The sequence below is a fragment of the Papaver somniferum genome, chromosome 5 (assembly GCF_003573695.1).
Source record: "Papaver somniferum cultivar HN1 chromosome 5, ASM357369v1, whole genome shotgun sequence".
Lineage (NCBI taxonomy): Eukaryota > Viridiplantae > Streptophyta > Magnoliopsida > Ranunculales > Papaveraceae > Papaver > Papaver somniferum.
In genome coordinates this window covers 94,287,631-94,300,929 of record NC_039362.1, presented here as the reverse complement: position 1 = coordinate 94,300,929, position 13,299 = coordinate 94,287,631, and the positions used below count along the sequence as shown (strand labels likewise).

Below are 13,299 nucleotides of genomic sequence, written 5' to 3'. Positions count from 1 at the left end.
GCAGACTTTTAACTCTAATTCCCAGACTCTTGCTAAGTTATAACTTCAGGTAAGTCAAATATCAAAGCCTCTAAGTGAGAGAGAATTGAAGGTTCTATAGTCAAACTGATCCTAATCCTAAAGGAGATAAAACATTCAATCATGTGAATTCTGTTACAACCTTTAGGAGTGGAAAGATAGTTGAAAATAAGGTAGCCATTCCTGATAGTGGACGTACTGTAGATCCAAATTTTACTTCCCAAGAGGAACCACTAGCTGATGATGCCACTGCAGTTCCTGATAGGTCTGATGTTGTGCCCAGAACCCTGTATCCGTAATTGTTAGTTCCAACAAAGAAGGAGTCGACTTTCAACAAAATGATGGAAACACTTAAGCAGGTGAACGTTAACATCCCGTTATTAGAAGCAATTAGGCAAATGCCTGCTTATGACAAGTTTCTTAAAGATATTTATACATGAAAGCGTAAGTTTAATGTGCAAAAGAAGGCGTTTTTAGATGGTCAGGTAAGTTCAATCCTTTTGAACCAAAAACCCTCTAAGTATAAATACCATGGATGCCTATTGTATCTTATGTGATCGGTAATCACTTAGTTGATAAGGCGTTGCTTGACTTAGGAGCTAGCAGGCCCGGTCCTGACAATTTGGTGGCTCTATGCAATTCTTTTTTGTGGCCCTCTAACTAAAAAAATGGTACTCCTAACTATAAAATAGTTAAAACACTCAGAAAAAAATCAATCAATTTAGGATGTTAATAAGAAGTTGAGGATAATGAGTTACCTGATAAAGTTCTTTGCTTTGCAACAAACCTTTATCAAACTTTGTTAAGTCCAACAAAGGAGGTTTTGGGACCTCCTTCCATGATCTTGCAATTATTTCTTGCTAATCCAGTAATAGTTTCTGATCTGCAAGGACTACTTATATTGCCTTAGACGGCAATGCTTATCGGTACTAATATTGATGTACAAATTCAAAAAGAGAGTTAGTAGAACAATTAATCCAACCGAACGTATTGGATAGCCAGAAATAGTGATCACAATGTCAATCAATTAAGAGATTGAAGTCACAGTTTTAAATTGACACCAAATAAAAAGAATCAGGTTAAAGTATTAGTCTAATACACACCCTTGGCCCTTCCAATCAAATTTATTTTCATCTAAATGAATTTAGCACTAACCAAGAACCACAAACTCCTTCACTCTGTGCATATCTACATAGAACGTGTACATACGTGTGGGAAATTCCAAGAGCTAATAAGTAATAGCCACTGGAAATCTTTAATGGCTCACTTATAAATAATGATTCAAATTCAATGTAAAGTGGTCAAATAGGCAAATAACAAAATAGGGTATTAGGGTTAAATCCATCAACAAAAACAACAATAATAGAAATAATTAATAAACAAAATCATAGAAATCAAAAGAACAAAACAAAAAAATTACTTTGATTTAATGAAATTGATTTATAAAATAAACCCCAGGCAATGAGCAAAATAAGGTATTAGGGTTAAATCATCAACACAAACAAGAATAATAGAGATAATTAATAAGCAAAATCATAAAATCAAAAGCACAAGACAAAGAAATTATTTTAATGTAATTAATTTATTAAACAAACCCTAGTTCTTTTTTCCTTTCTTTTCTCTCATTTTTTTTCTTCTGATTTCTTAAGCTCTTCCTTTTTGTAAGTATAAACTAGAAAACCGAAGAGGAAGCCGTGATTCCTTGCTAACAGGAAGACGTGTCTCGTTGATAGAACTAACGTTTTTTTTATTATTTTGTGGCCCCTTACATATTATTGTTTGCCCCTTTGAAAAATATTTCTTTACAGAATTTTTTTTTTCTAATATGGAGAGCATGTACAATGTGGCCCCAAAAATTTGTGCCCCAATGCAAGGCATTTCCTGCATGTTCCCAGGGCCGGCCCTGGGACTAGCGTTAAATTACTCCCGTATCATGTGTACAACCAGATAGGTCTTGGTAAGTTAACACCGACTAAAATGACACTATAATTAGATGATAGGTCTGTCAAAGTCCCTCGTGGTGTCATAGAGGGTGTTACGATTGACATTCGTAGGTTCATTTATCCAGTGGATTTCTAGACACCCAACTTGTTTATGGCCAAAGAGATTAAATACCAGTGATTTTAGGTCGCCCACTTTTAGCCACAACTAATGTTGTCATCAACGGTCGAACCTGACTAATGAACATTTCCTTTGGTAATATGACTATCGAACTAAATGTCTTTAATATTACTAGAAAAATTTCTGAGAACGATGATTTAAAAGAAGTGAATATGATTAACGCTTTAGTTCAGGATCTAGTTCAGTATCATTTGCGTACATTTTATTGATAATAACATTCTTAGATTAGAAGTATGACCAGTCTCTAGAAGAAGCTCTCAAATATTTTTCAGACTCTAGTGACCCTGAAATTCAAGCAATAGTTTAACGTCTTTCTGACAGTAATGATTACCCTAAGTTTGGGTAGTGATCTAGAAGAAGCTCTTGAGTATTTTTCAGATTCTAAGGACCCTGAAATTCAAGCAATAATGCTAGATATCTCGGAGAGTAATAATTACCCTATGTTTGGGGCGGTGATGGTTCTTGTGATCTCAATTATCCTTATTTGAAGTCACTAACTTGGGACTCGAGCTTTGTGCATCTAAAGCACTACCTGAGTCTCTTTAAATTCTACACCCCGATCCTCCTGATACTGTACAAGAGGAAATCCAGGTATTAGAGATCCGTAGTTCGGATAAATCTGTTTATCGAGATACTCATATGAAGACAAATTGGGCTCTCCAGATAATATCCAGATGTCTTGAAAGAAATTTTAGACAATGTCGTGCTCCGTATGTTCATTTTTCTGATTCAGTGCAGTTTTCTCATAATTATGTCAACTCTATTTGGTTTTGATGACCCACAAATTATTTCGATTATTGGTATATAATTTTTAAAGGTGACTAGCCATTTTTTGGTATTTGATGTCTGGCTGAATACTTTAAACTTAATACTTCTTCGGAGGTAACCCATGCTCTTGTGACACGGTAATATCCTTCCTTAAGTCCTGTTCTTCAAGTGGAAACAATTTCTCCTTGTTTATACTTTTAATTTCATCTTTAGGACATTGAGGACAATGTTAAATTTAAGTTCGGGGGTATGAGAGAAAGTTTTAGTTGCAATAAATAAACTCCAGAGCCTAGAAACTTGTGCCAATTAAGGATATCACTGACCAATCTACGTGGATGAAAACATCTTGGTTGTAGGAGTTGAGAGACTCAAACTAAAAAGTTTATTCATAATAGGACAAAGATATTCACCGTATCTCGGAATCGCACCATATCATGTTATGTTTTTATTTTTGCAAAATTTATATGCTGATGTCGCCGCTAGGATGAAATAGTGTGATTGAGGTCAAAACCATTATTTTATTTATTTATTAAGACAAATTATTGTAAAAAAATTTGACACTTGGATAACATTATATGTGTGTTCTCGATGTCTCCGATGTCGCCTAAGCATGCATGGAATGCAGGATCCATGGGAACTACCATGTGATCTGCTGACAAAGCGCATGCTTTTGGATCCTAAATATCTAATCATGTTGTTAATTTTCAAAAAAAAAGAAGGAAAAAAGTAGAAATAAAATAAAATATTATTATTCAACTCAATAATTCGACCGTCGGGGCCCTTGCATATACTAGATGGGTTGATAATAGAATTAGGATAAAGACCAATACCTCAATCCATTAGGATTCATCTTGGCATTGACGTTCATTCGCAAACCATCTATGTCTATACCCATCTTCTTAATCTATTCGTGTGATTTGTTTGATTCTGGATATTGATGTCCATTGTGCGACTATCTGAGTAGACTTCTGCTTCAAAAAAAAAAGAGAGTAGAGTTCTGTTGATTTATATATAAATTTTAGTACGCTTGGGTGCAAACTCGTGTACACCAATTGTATTCAAATCAAGGTACTTCCTCATATAGCTATTGATGTCTATTGTGCGACTATCAGAGACAATTGTATTCAAACCCTCCTGAGACTATAACTCGGACACTAGGGCCATCTTAGGGTTCAAGGCTGCGACAATGAGTTAGGATATTACTTTCTAGATTAAATTTATTAACTAGCAAACAATAAGTTTACGGGCATGTGATAGACACATTTTTGTCTCTGGATCGTTCTTAATTTTCAGTATTGATAGTGCTCGATTTTTTACTATGGTATTTTATGTGTTTGTAGGTTTTTTTGGAAAAATAAACTTTTAAGGAAAAACAGGCTCGAAAAGTTGTATTTGCACCCCCTAGAAAAATTACTAAAGGCACCCAAAAAGTGTTAAAGACACCCATTTTTTTAAATAAAGACACCCATGAATTTTACTAAGGGAACCCCCAAATTACTATTTGCATTCCAGTTGCTAAACGGACACCAGGCATGGATAGGGGGACTCAATCATCTTCTCTAATTCAAAATTGATGGTGGGAAGATTTGAAGTTTACATGCAGATTTAGGGTTCGAGATTTGGAGGATTTATAATGAGATTCATCGCTAATTTTTGTGGGATGGAATTAATTCAACTAAACATGGTTGGTATAAGTGATGATTTCGATTAAAATGGGCTGGATCATCGGGTTTTCAATAAAACAGGGTGGTGAAGAGTTACGAGAATTTTCTGAGTTTAATTTAGAAGTTACGTGCAATAAGAGAAAATATTCTGGAGGATTTGGTTCTAACAGGTAAGTGTAGATAAACAAGGTAACAAAAACCGCATAGAGAGAAATAAAAACAGAATAAAATCCCGAGACTTTTGCTCCAAGAAAGGAAAGATAATTCACGGATTTACTCGATATTTTTGGTGACCTGAGGTATACAAATAGTGTGGGAATGATACATAGATGAGATCGGGAGTTTGGGAACCAAATAGAGGAGTTTGGGAGGCTGCAGTGAAGAACAAAGAAGTTGCAGAGTCGTTTACTGCAACCGCAGAAAAGGAAGAAGAAAAAGAACATTTGACCACCTATTTTTTTCTTGATCGATCAGTAAAAAATTAGGTACTGGCAAGTTTCGAACTTAGGTCACTGGTATCATCACCAAGTGACTTTACCACTGTACTACAGTGACACCGACTAATGGTATGTTCCACAACTGAAATCACCGAGTTTTGACCACCTAGGTCTGTCGCAGAAAACCATCATTTTCAACGGCGCTTGCAACAGACTTTCTGCAACTGAAATCATCTTTTTTCAACTGTTTCTTTGTAACAACGGGTTTGTAATGGAAACACAACGTTGCAAACTTGCTTCTCTTATTTTCTCTCTTTTCATCTTTATAAACACTTTTGAGCCATGAACGAATATTTCAAGATTGTTTTCAATATGAGGAGCTAAACCCCAACACTTAGATGACGAAGAAGCCATATTTCATGCTTGTGGTAATTATAATTATTTCTTTATGAATTTTTGCATTTACTTAACTTATTTATAAATATCATTAATTAGTTGTGATCTTGTTTGATGATGTATGCTTAAATTTAGTTCTTTTGATGCATCATGCTTATAATTTACAATATTTTTTTAGATTTCGACCTTTGGCAAAGAAATAGAATCCATAAAAGAGGTATAATTGTTAAGAATCAATATATGTATCACTTGATTTTGATTAATGGTGAAATCCCGAGTCCCAGTTTCTCCCAGTATTGTTATCACCTTTTACAAATTTTCTAGGTTAGATTAGAATTAGGTCTAAATTATATTCTAAATTATAATCTTTACAAGTCTGAGTTGAATGAACATTTATTATCACTTTCTACAACAAATTAAAATCACATCACTATCCTTGTTGCAAAAATGGTTAGCCTAGTGTGAATACTAAGAGGTAGTGAGGGATAAAATAGAAAATAAAAGATATATGGTTAAGAGATGCATCGAAGGATCATGCCAACATGTTTATTTTTTCTTCTAGTGTCTAGAGCGCGAACTAGGTCACTAGTAGCGCGAACAATTTGTCCAAACCAAAGGCTGAAAAAATTGTTGCAGCTAGATGAACTAAAACCTAAGTTAGCTCATTCACTGGACCATCCTTGTTCGTGATAGATCTTTAACAGAGATCAACCTGCGCAATCAAAAGTAGAAACAATTTAGTACAATGTTCTTTTATTTCAATAAGTCATTTTGAAATGATTTTCGGGAACTAATTTTTAACTTTTCGACTTAATAAAGTCAAAAAATAACTTCGGAAAAGGTATCCAAACACCTTATTATAAGCCTACAGTCATCGGTATGTAACATCTATCCATGTATACATGTAGTTAAATTTGCACGAAAAAACTCTTAGTTATCTAGAGGAAAATCATCGACAGAGGAGTGACTAAAATTCGATTAGGCGAGGGGAGATTAGATAACTGTCCAAGTAATAAAGTGGGTTTAAGCGTGTGTGTGTATATATATATATATGTCCAAACCACAAAAACTGCTTTATAAACGTTAGAAGAGAAACTATGAAAACTCGAATATTTTTTCCAGACAACATCGTCAAAGTAAAATAAAACACCAAACATTATAATATTTGTCGTTTGGATGAAATAAAAATACTAGAGGCAAGACAAAATGCCATCTAGATCAAACAAAACAACAGGAGACAAACAAAATGCCGTTTGGATACATTAGGAAGCTTATAATGTGTCTTCCCTCCTCGGAAGACTACATGTTCGCTATCTAAAGTCTTATTTTGATGTCATTTTTACATGAATGAGACAAGAAAGGAGAATATACATTTTCAAAGAAGGGCTCTTTGGGTGATGGATGAGCCACTTACTGTTTCGAAGGAGCAACCATTTCCATTGGAAATGCTCTAACAAAAGCAATCCTCACATTCATTTTTCATTCCCAATGACAACCATCGAGGAAAGATTCACCTTTAAACTAATTCCAATATTATGATCATCAAATTCAACTTTCAACTTCCCATCCACATCATCTTGAATTGGAGACTAACTCTAATGATTTTAGTTGAATCAACTTAATTTTGCCTAATGGTTTGGCCAACGAATAATATCCAATGATCTTTAATGGTGGCTAATTAACTCTCAAACAATTAATGGACATCATTCATCTGCGCAAATCATTTGACGAGAAACTAGAATTTTGTTCTCACCAAATTATTTGACACCCTAAGCCTGACTTCAGGCCAAGCGTTTGCTTGATCCACAATTTGAATGATGATTTTAGGTCACGTTTTACAATTTTTTTTTTCCTTTTTTCTTTTTCTAGTTGAGATTTCATTAAAAACTAAAAAGTATCCATAGTCGGAGTTACATCATCAGTGGAGCCATCTAATATGGAGTAAGGGGGAGTCCCTCTCCCAATATCAGATTCATCTCCTAATATTAGATTTATCTACTGAAAGTTGTTGCATAATACAAATCGGGCTATGCCTTCCCAATCAAAATCACATCTAAAAGTCTTAGCCTTTTTGGCAAGAATGTCAGCTACTTCATTTCCAGATCTATGTAAGAACCAGAAACAAAAAAAAAAAAAAAATTAGAATAAGACTTAACTAGATTATCTGTTGTTTCCAGAAGAGCTTTACAATGCCAAGAGACTGTAAATTGCTCCTCATTGAAAAACTTTGTCAAGCTTTCATAATCACCTTCAATACTGAAATTATTTATTTTCTTCTCCACTGCCATGATGTTGTTTAGAAGAGACTTACAGCTTCTGCTCTTGTGGGTCTAGTTTTGCAACTCAAATGTCAAAAGTTGGAGAACCGTTAACGTTAGCCTTGATGTGTAGAAGACCGTTATGGACATTAGTCGGGTGTCTATTTTACACGTAATAATGCCGAACCTGATATGAGCCCGTCCGCGGTGCAGCTACGATGTGGTCGAGCCACATACTCCCTTTTTAAATGATGACCCGACCACATCGTAGCTGCACCGCGGACAGGCTCATATCAGGTTCGGCATTACTACGTGTAAAATAGGCAAATAAAGAAGGGTCGCATACAAAATGTATGTGGCCCGACCACATCGTAGCCGTGGCGGCACGTCCGTGTGGTGTAAAGATAAATGAGATGCAAAAATCCCGGGGTTTTCAGAGTTTCAATTCGAAGCCCTAAAAATGACCTCCTTCCTCCTTTGGTCGTAAATTTTTCCCCGCAGCATAAACACTCAAATCTGCTAAAAGCCATTACAAAAGATGCCGGAGTTGCAAATATCAGGTTCCTCTATCATTCTCTTTTAAATTTTTTACTGAACATTTTATTAGGTTTTACAAAGAAAATCCCCAAATTTTAGTTTTGATTCACAAAAATGGAAGAAGAAACAATAGATCCACCAGAATCATCATCACCAAAATCATAAGAAGACAGATTTAGCTTGTTACCTAATGCATTAATTCATCATATCTTATCATTTGTTGATGACATGAGAATCACAGTACAAATGAGTATCTTGTCAAATAGATGGAGACATATTTGGAAATCTCTACCAGTTCTTAGTTTCAAGAACAATCTGATTGAAATTAATGGATTTAGGCATTTTGTTACTGCAGCACTCATGCTTCACGACCATACTGATATACGTACTCTATCTTTTCTATGGATTGATCCCCTTAATACCGACATTGATATAGGTGATGTTCTTAATACATGGGTACTTTATGCTGTTAAACGGAAAGTTAAAGAGTTGGTGTTTTCTGTTATAGTTGATAAACCTCAGTCGTTTGAGTTTCCTGAGTGTGTCTATAACTGTGAGTGGTTGACGGATTTGCATTTATACTTGGGTAGTATGTATCATTCTACACTTCGCCTGCCTGAGTCGATACATTTACCTAATCTGAAATCCGTGAAGTTTGAAGCTCTTCATTTGAATGAAGTTGAATGAGTTCTTCACAAGCTGTCCTGCTCTTGAGTCGGTAACCATAAAAGATTGTATTATGGGTGACTTGTAAATTATTTCTCATACACTTAAGTACTTTACGCTAGCATACTCATCTTTCAATGGAATTGTTAGCGACGTTGCCAGCTCGGTCTTGTTATTTGCTCCAAATCTCGAAGTCTTTGATATCATATGTCACCCATTGCAGTTCTGTCGTGTTATTCGCTCCAAATCTCTGGTTAAAGCTGGCGTTAAGATTATTGTACAAGAAAAAAGGAATAATCCATACACATATTCAGAGCTTCCTAGCGAATCGAAGGATGTGTATGCTAAGGCTATGATGCTAATGCTAGAAAAATTTCATAACGTGAAAGATCTAACATTATCTTCTCGTTTTATACAGGTACATCTTTTTTTTTCTTTCTTTTTTTCCTGCTATGTAACATAAATAGTATCATTGTTAACGTTTATCTTAGTAAAATAACTTTTTCGTTATGTGGATCGAACAATCCTATCAAGTCAGTGTATGCAAATTATTATACATGATGATGCATGACTTCCACCATGTACATTTTCGTTATTATTTACTTTTGTTTATGCATGTGCCAAGATTATCTCAAGATCACTTAACTTATCAAAGACCCAGCCCCCTCAACTGGCTAATCTACGATGTATGTGGCTGCATACTTTTCTTTCGAAGGGCTGTGCTCAATCAATATTTTATTCGCTGAGGATTTCTCCTAAAATAGAATCTTTATCTGTACATATAGCTAAGGTAATCATTCGGGATTAAACCTTTTGTTATTAGTTCTATTTTATAATCATAATCTCGTTATCGAATTTATTTTTACTTGGAACTTTTGAGTTGCATATTTCTGCTTTTAAGATAAATTATGTTTGTTATCCAGGATTGCTTTGCCGAGCAATCAGCAGACCTTTATTGGGACGAGGTAAATATCACATGTTCCATATTACTTTTTTTTTCTTTTTTTTTTCTCGAGTAAAAAGCTTAGAATACGTAAAAGAAAATAAGATTGCATGATTTGATTATGCATCAAAACTTCATGCTGTACAAAAATGAATGAATATTAGAGGTCCTCTACTGTCCCGTCTTTATAAAATCTGATTTTGAGGTATTCAATCTAAAAACTATTCTGTGGTGCCTCAAAGGAATAAAAGTTTTTTGATCTCTCTCTTTCAGACTTCCCTCTTCCACCAGATACTCTATGATTTCTTTCTTTCCAGATCTGCCATGAATGTCATGAGGGAGTGGCACCCAAATGTTATTCTTTCTGCTGCTCACCTAATCTTGAAAGACCTGTGAAATGCTGCCATATTATGTTATAGTGGCAGTGAAACACCAAGTGATGGGTAGTTTTTAACCTCCCTACAAAATAGTCATAATGGATCCACTATGTCCACCCCTCTATCCGGAGCATTTCTAGAGGTGAAATGGAGTTCATAAACGCTGCCCAATACATGAAGTTCACCTTTGGTGGCACTTGTTTTCTCTGTAGGAACTTGACCCATAAGTTACAGCATGAGGGCTTTCGCACACTGGTGTATCAAATGAGGAGTTTGACCGATTTAAGCTCATCCTCTTTTATTGTTAGGTTTGGTGGAGGATCATTCTAAGGAAGCATGTCTTGAACTTGTTATTCTTCATCTTTAGTGAGAGATCTTCTCCATGTTAGCTGCCAGTTCGAAGTTGAGGCCACCATATCTGCTAGTACCATATGTATTACTGCTATCTTGAAAAGACCTTGAATTGTCCCTTTAAATTGCCTATAGCACTCCATGAGTCAGTCACGGTGGAATTTCTTTGCTGCTATGGACTGTTAGTACTGAACTTTGAACTGAGGATGCCTTTCCCTGAACCCCTTCCATGAATTAGTTTGTGTCCGCTGGGAAGATGTTAGGCTCTCTTGTGTTAATTTTCCATTTTTCTCCCATGTACAGTTTTCTCTTTAACTAACCTCTAAATCAACTTTTTGAGAGTGGAGCCTTGTGTGTTAGTTTCGAGTCCCTAATCCCCAATTTACCGATTGATTTTAGCCTGCAGATTGTAGCCACACCCTGCACATTCACATTCTAGTGTTGTGCTCCTAATCAATCTGCAGATTGCAGATTGATTTTTCTGTTTACATAATTTTCTTATTTCTTGTCTATAACAACAGGAGTAGGGATTAATGACATGTCAAGAACTGGTAAACATGCTAGGGAGCTTCTTATTAGTGTTACCCGACTAGCCTCGGACAGAAACTTGCGCTTCCCTGGAGCAAGTTTTGCATCCATATTACGTTTTTTTAACTTCGGTTCATAATGTTGTTATCTTGGTATTGATTTGTTTTACTCATCATTTTCTGGTTATTGTCTAGATAAACTTTCCTCCAGAAAATATTGAAGATTATTGGAAGCCAGGGTTGACATCACCGTGTGAGCCATCGCACCTCAAAGTTGTTGAGCTGGTAGATGTTTATGGATCCGTTAATGAACTTCGGTTTATTGAAATTTTCTTAAAATATGCTGTCAAATTGGAGAAAGTGGTTCTTTATTGGAATAGGGATGGGTCAGCCAATCTTATGGAAAGAATTATGAAATTTGAAGAGAAGCTACGTTCATTTCCAAGAGCCTCTTCCAGGGTTTCGACTTTCTTCTACTAAAATGTTCTTGGTGGTACACCATGATGTCATTTTCTATTTTAGGGTTTGGATTTTGTGTTATCTTGACATAGTAATAGTTAGGGCTGCACATACTCCGGTACGGACCGGTTCTCTTATGGAATCGGTGTCTGTACTTGGTGTTGACCGGTACCTCTTTTTGAGTACCGGTACCTGTACTTGTACCTAGTGTTGTACCTGTAACGCCGGTACCGGTCCGGTACAAGAGCGGTACCGGTTTTTTTACTCGGAAAACGTTACAAATTAATACTAAGTTATACAACATTTCCATATGATCAATGCATCCAAAATAAGTTCAGGTCGCATACATACTTAAGTTCAACATTTCCATAACTTCAAAACAACAATCCAAAATAAGTTCAGTTTGCTAAAAAGTAAAAAACAACATTTCCACAACCATAAGTCTGTCTACGGCAAGTCGACAAGAAATGAAATGTGATCATTGCAAACGAAAAATGGATGGTTGCAAAGCCTGCACTTGCAATTTGCAATCCTAGCCTGCATTCATTTCCATAAATTACATAGTAGTAATGAGAATTTGATATAGAAATGAATCCAAATTATGTTTCAACAAGGACAGCAAGAAAGATAAAGAAAGTTACCAACCTTCCATTTCTTAGCAAGGAGCCAAGAAATAAACTTCAAGCTTTTAGGAAATTCTCAATTATGACTGCAACAGGCAAAAAAAAAAAAATAAACAAGAAGAAATAATTAAACTTCAGTCAATACAATAAAAGTAATTACTATTAAAGAAAACAAAAAAGAAGAAAAACCTAAATAAGTACCTGCCGCATCTTCACCATCATCATCAGGTACATAATCACATAGAAGATCAAGAGCAATGGGATTTTGTAAATAGCTTTGTGTACAGAGCAATGCCTCAACTGTCTTTGTAGACATAAAAGCTCTCCATGGAGTAAGCACGCGCTTCCCGGTGCTACAAGCTGATTCAGAGGATACTGAAGACACATGCAAGGCTAATATATCTCTTGCAATGTAGGACAGTACCTTATACCTGTTTGCATTAGCCTGCCACCAAGCCAATATGTCAAAGTCATCATCTTGATCTACTTCACGCATTTTTCCATCCATCATCACATCTGTCAAGTACCTAAGGATCTGATATTTTAATTGCCACAAATATGAAAATAGTTAATAACATAGAGAAACTAAAGTCAATGATGCTTTGCTGAGACATAAAGGGAGACCAGAGACCCGTGTTGAAAAATGAGAAAAATGAGAAGCAAGTTAGAAAATTTACAAGTAGCATGGTTCATATCACTACCAATACATAACACAGTAAGAGTGTACGACTAGTTACCAAGTACCAACTAACATTAACATTCTTATAATAGAACTATCCCTGTGTAAAATCTAACACAATTTCTAAAACTTCAGAAATTACACTATACGCTCCTTCTCAGCATCAGTGTACTAATCTAGTTCTTAACATAATCAGTTAATCACTTGTTTCCTTCATTCTCCAATGTCAAACTCTTAACACACCACTCTCAAATCCACCCAAGATTCTTTACCCTTTTATAAAATTTTCTTGATATTTCAAATTCTATAAACCCAGAATACAAGCATTAACGTAACACAATTGAGCAATTTTTATCAAATAAATGACATCCCATAAGAATTCAAGCATAAAAGAGCAATTTTCATCAAATAACAACTACAATTGCAACTCACTGTATTTATAGGCATAAAAGAGCAATATTTATCTTCCATGTAA

At 35.3% G+C, this 13,299-nt stretch overlaps 2 protein-coding genes across 3 annotated transcripts; both read left to right on the top strand.

Moving 5' to 3' along the window:
* Positions 1–8,108: 8,108 nt before the first annotated feature.
* Positions 8,109–11,834, top strand: LOC113282263. 2 transcript variants are annotated; one of them, XM_026531250.1, is made up of 5 exons: positions 8,109–8,222; positions 9,089–9,283; positions 9,491–9,655; positions 9,789–9,830; positions 11,259–11,834. In XM_026531250.1, exons 2-5 carry the CDS (start codon positions 9,218–9,220, stop codon positions 11,541–11,543), a joined length of 558 nt encoding a protein of 185 aa, XP_026387035.1. In that variant the 5' UTR covers positions 8,109–8,222; positions 9,089–9,217; the 3' UTR covers positions 11,544–11,834. The 2 variants fall into 2 exon arrangements, with proteins under 2 accessions (XP_026387035.1, XP_026387037.1); XM_026531252.1 differs by having other exon boundaries at positions 8,114–8,635.
* On the top strand, positions 8,446–8,886 carry LOC113279334 (putative FBD-associated F-box protein At1g55030). The gene has a single exon (XM_026528026.1). The coding sequence runs from the start codon at positions 8,446–8,448 to the stop codon at positions 8,884–8,886; it is 441 nt and encodes a 146-aa protein (XP_026383811.1).
* Positions 11,835–13,299: the final 1,465 nt, after the last annotated feature.

Coding starts and splice junctions, on each gene's coding strand:
- LOC113279334 (XM_026528026.1), top strand. CDS start 8,446: ATGAGTATCTTGTCAAATAGATGGAGACATATTTGGAAATCTCTACCA.
- LOC113282263 (XM_026531250.1), top strand. CDS start 9,218: ATGATGCTAATGCTAGAAAAATTTCATAACGTGAAAGATCTAACATTA. Junction 9,284..9,490: donor TATCTTCTCGTTTTATACAG/GTACATCTTTTT, acceptor GCATGTGCCAAG/ATTATCTCAAGATCACTTAA. Junction 9,831..11,258: donor CAGACCTTTATTGGGACGAG/GTAAATATCACA, acceptor GTTATTGTCTAG/ATAAACTTTCCTCCAGAAAA.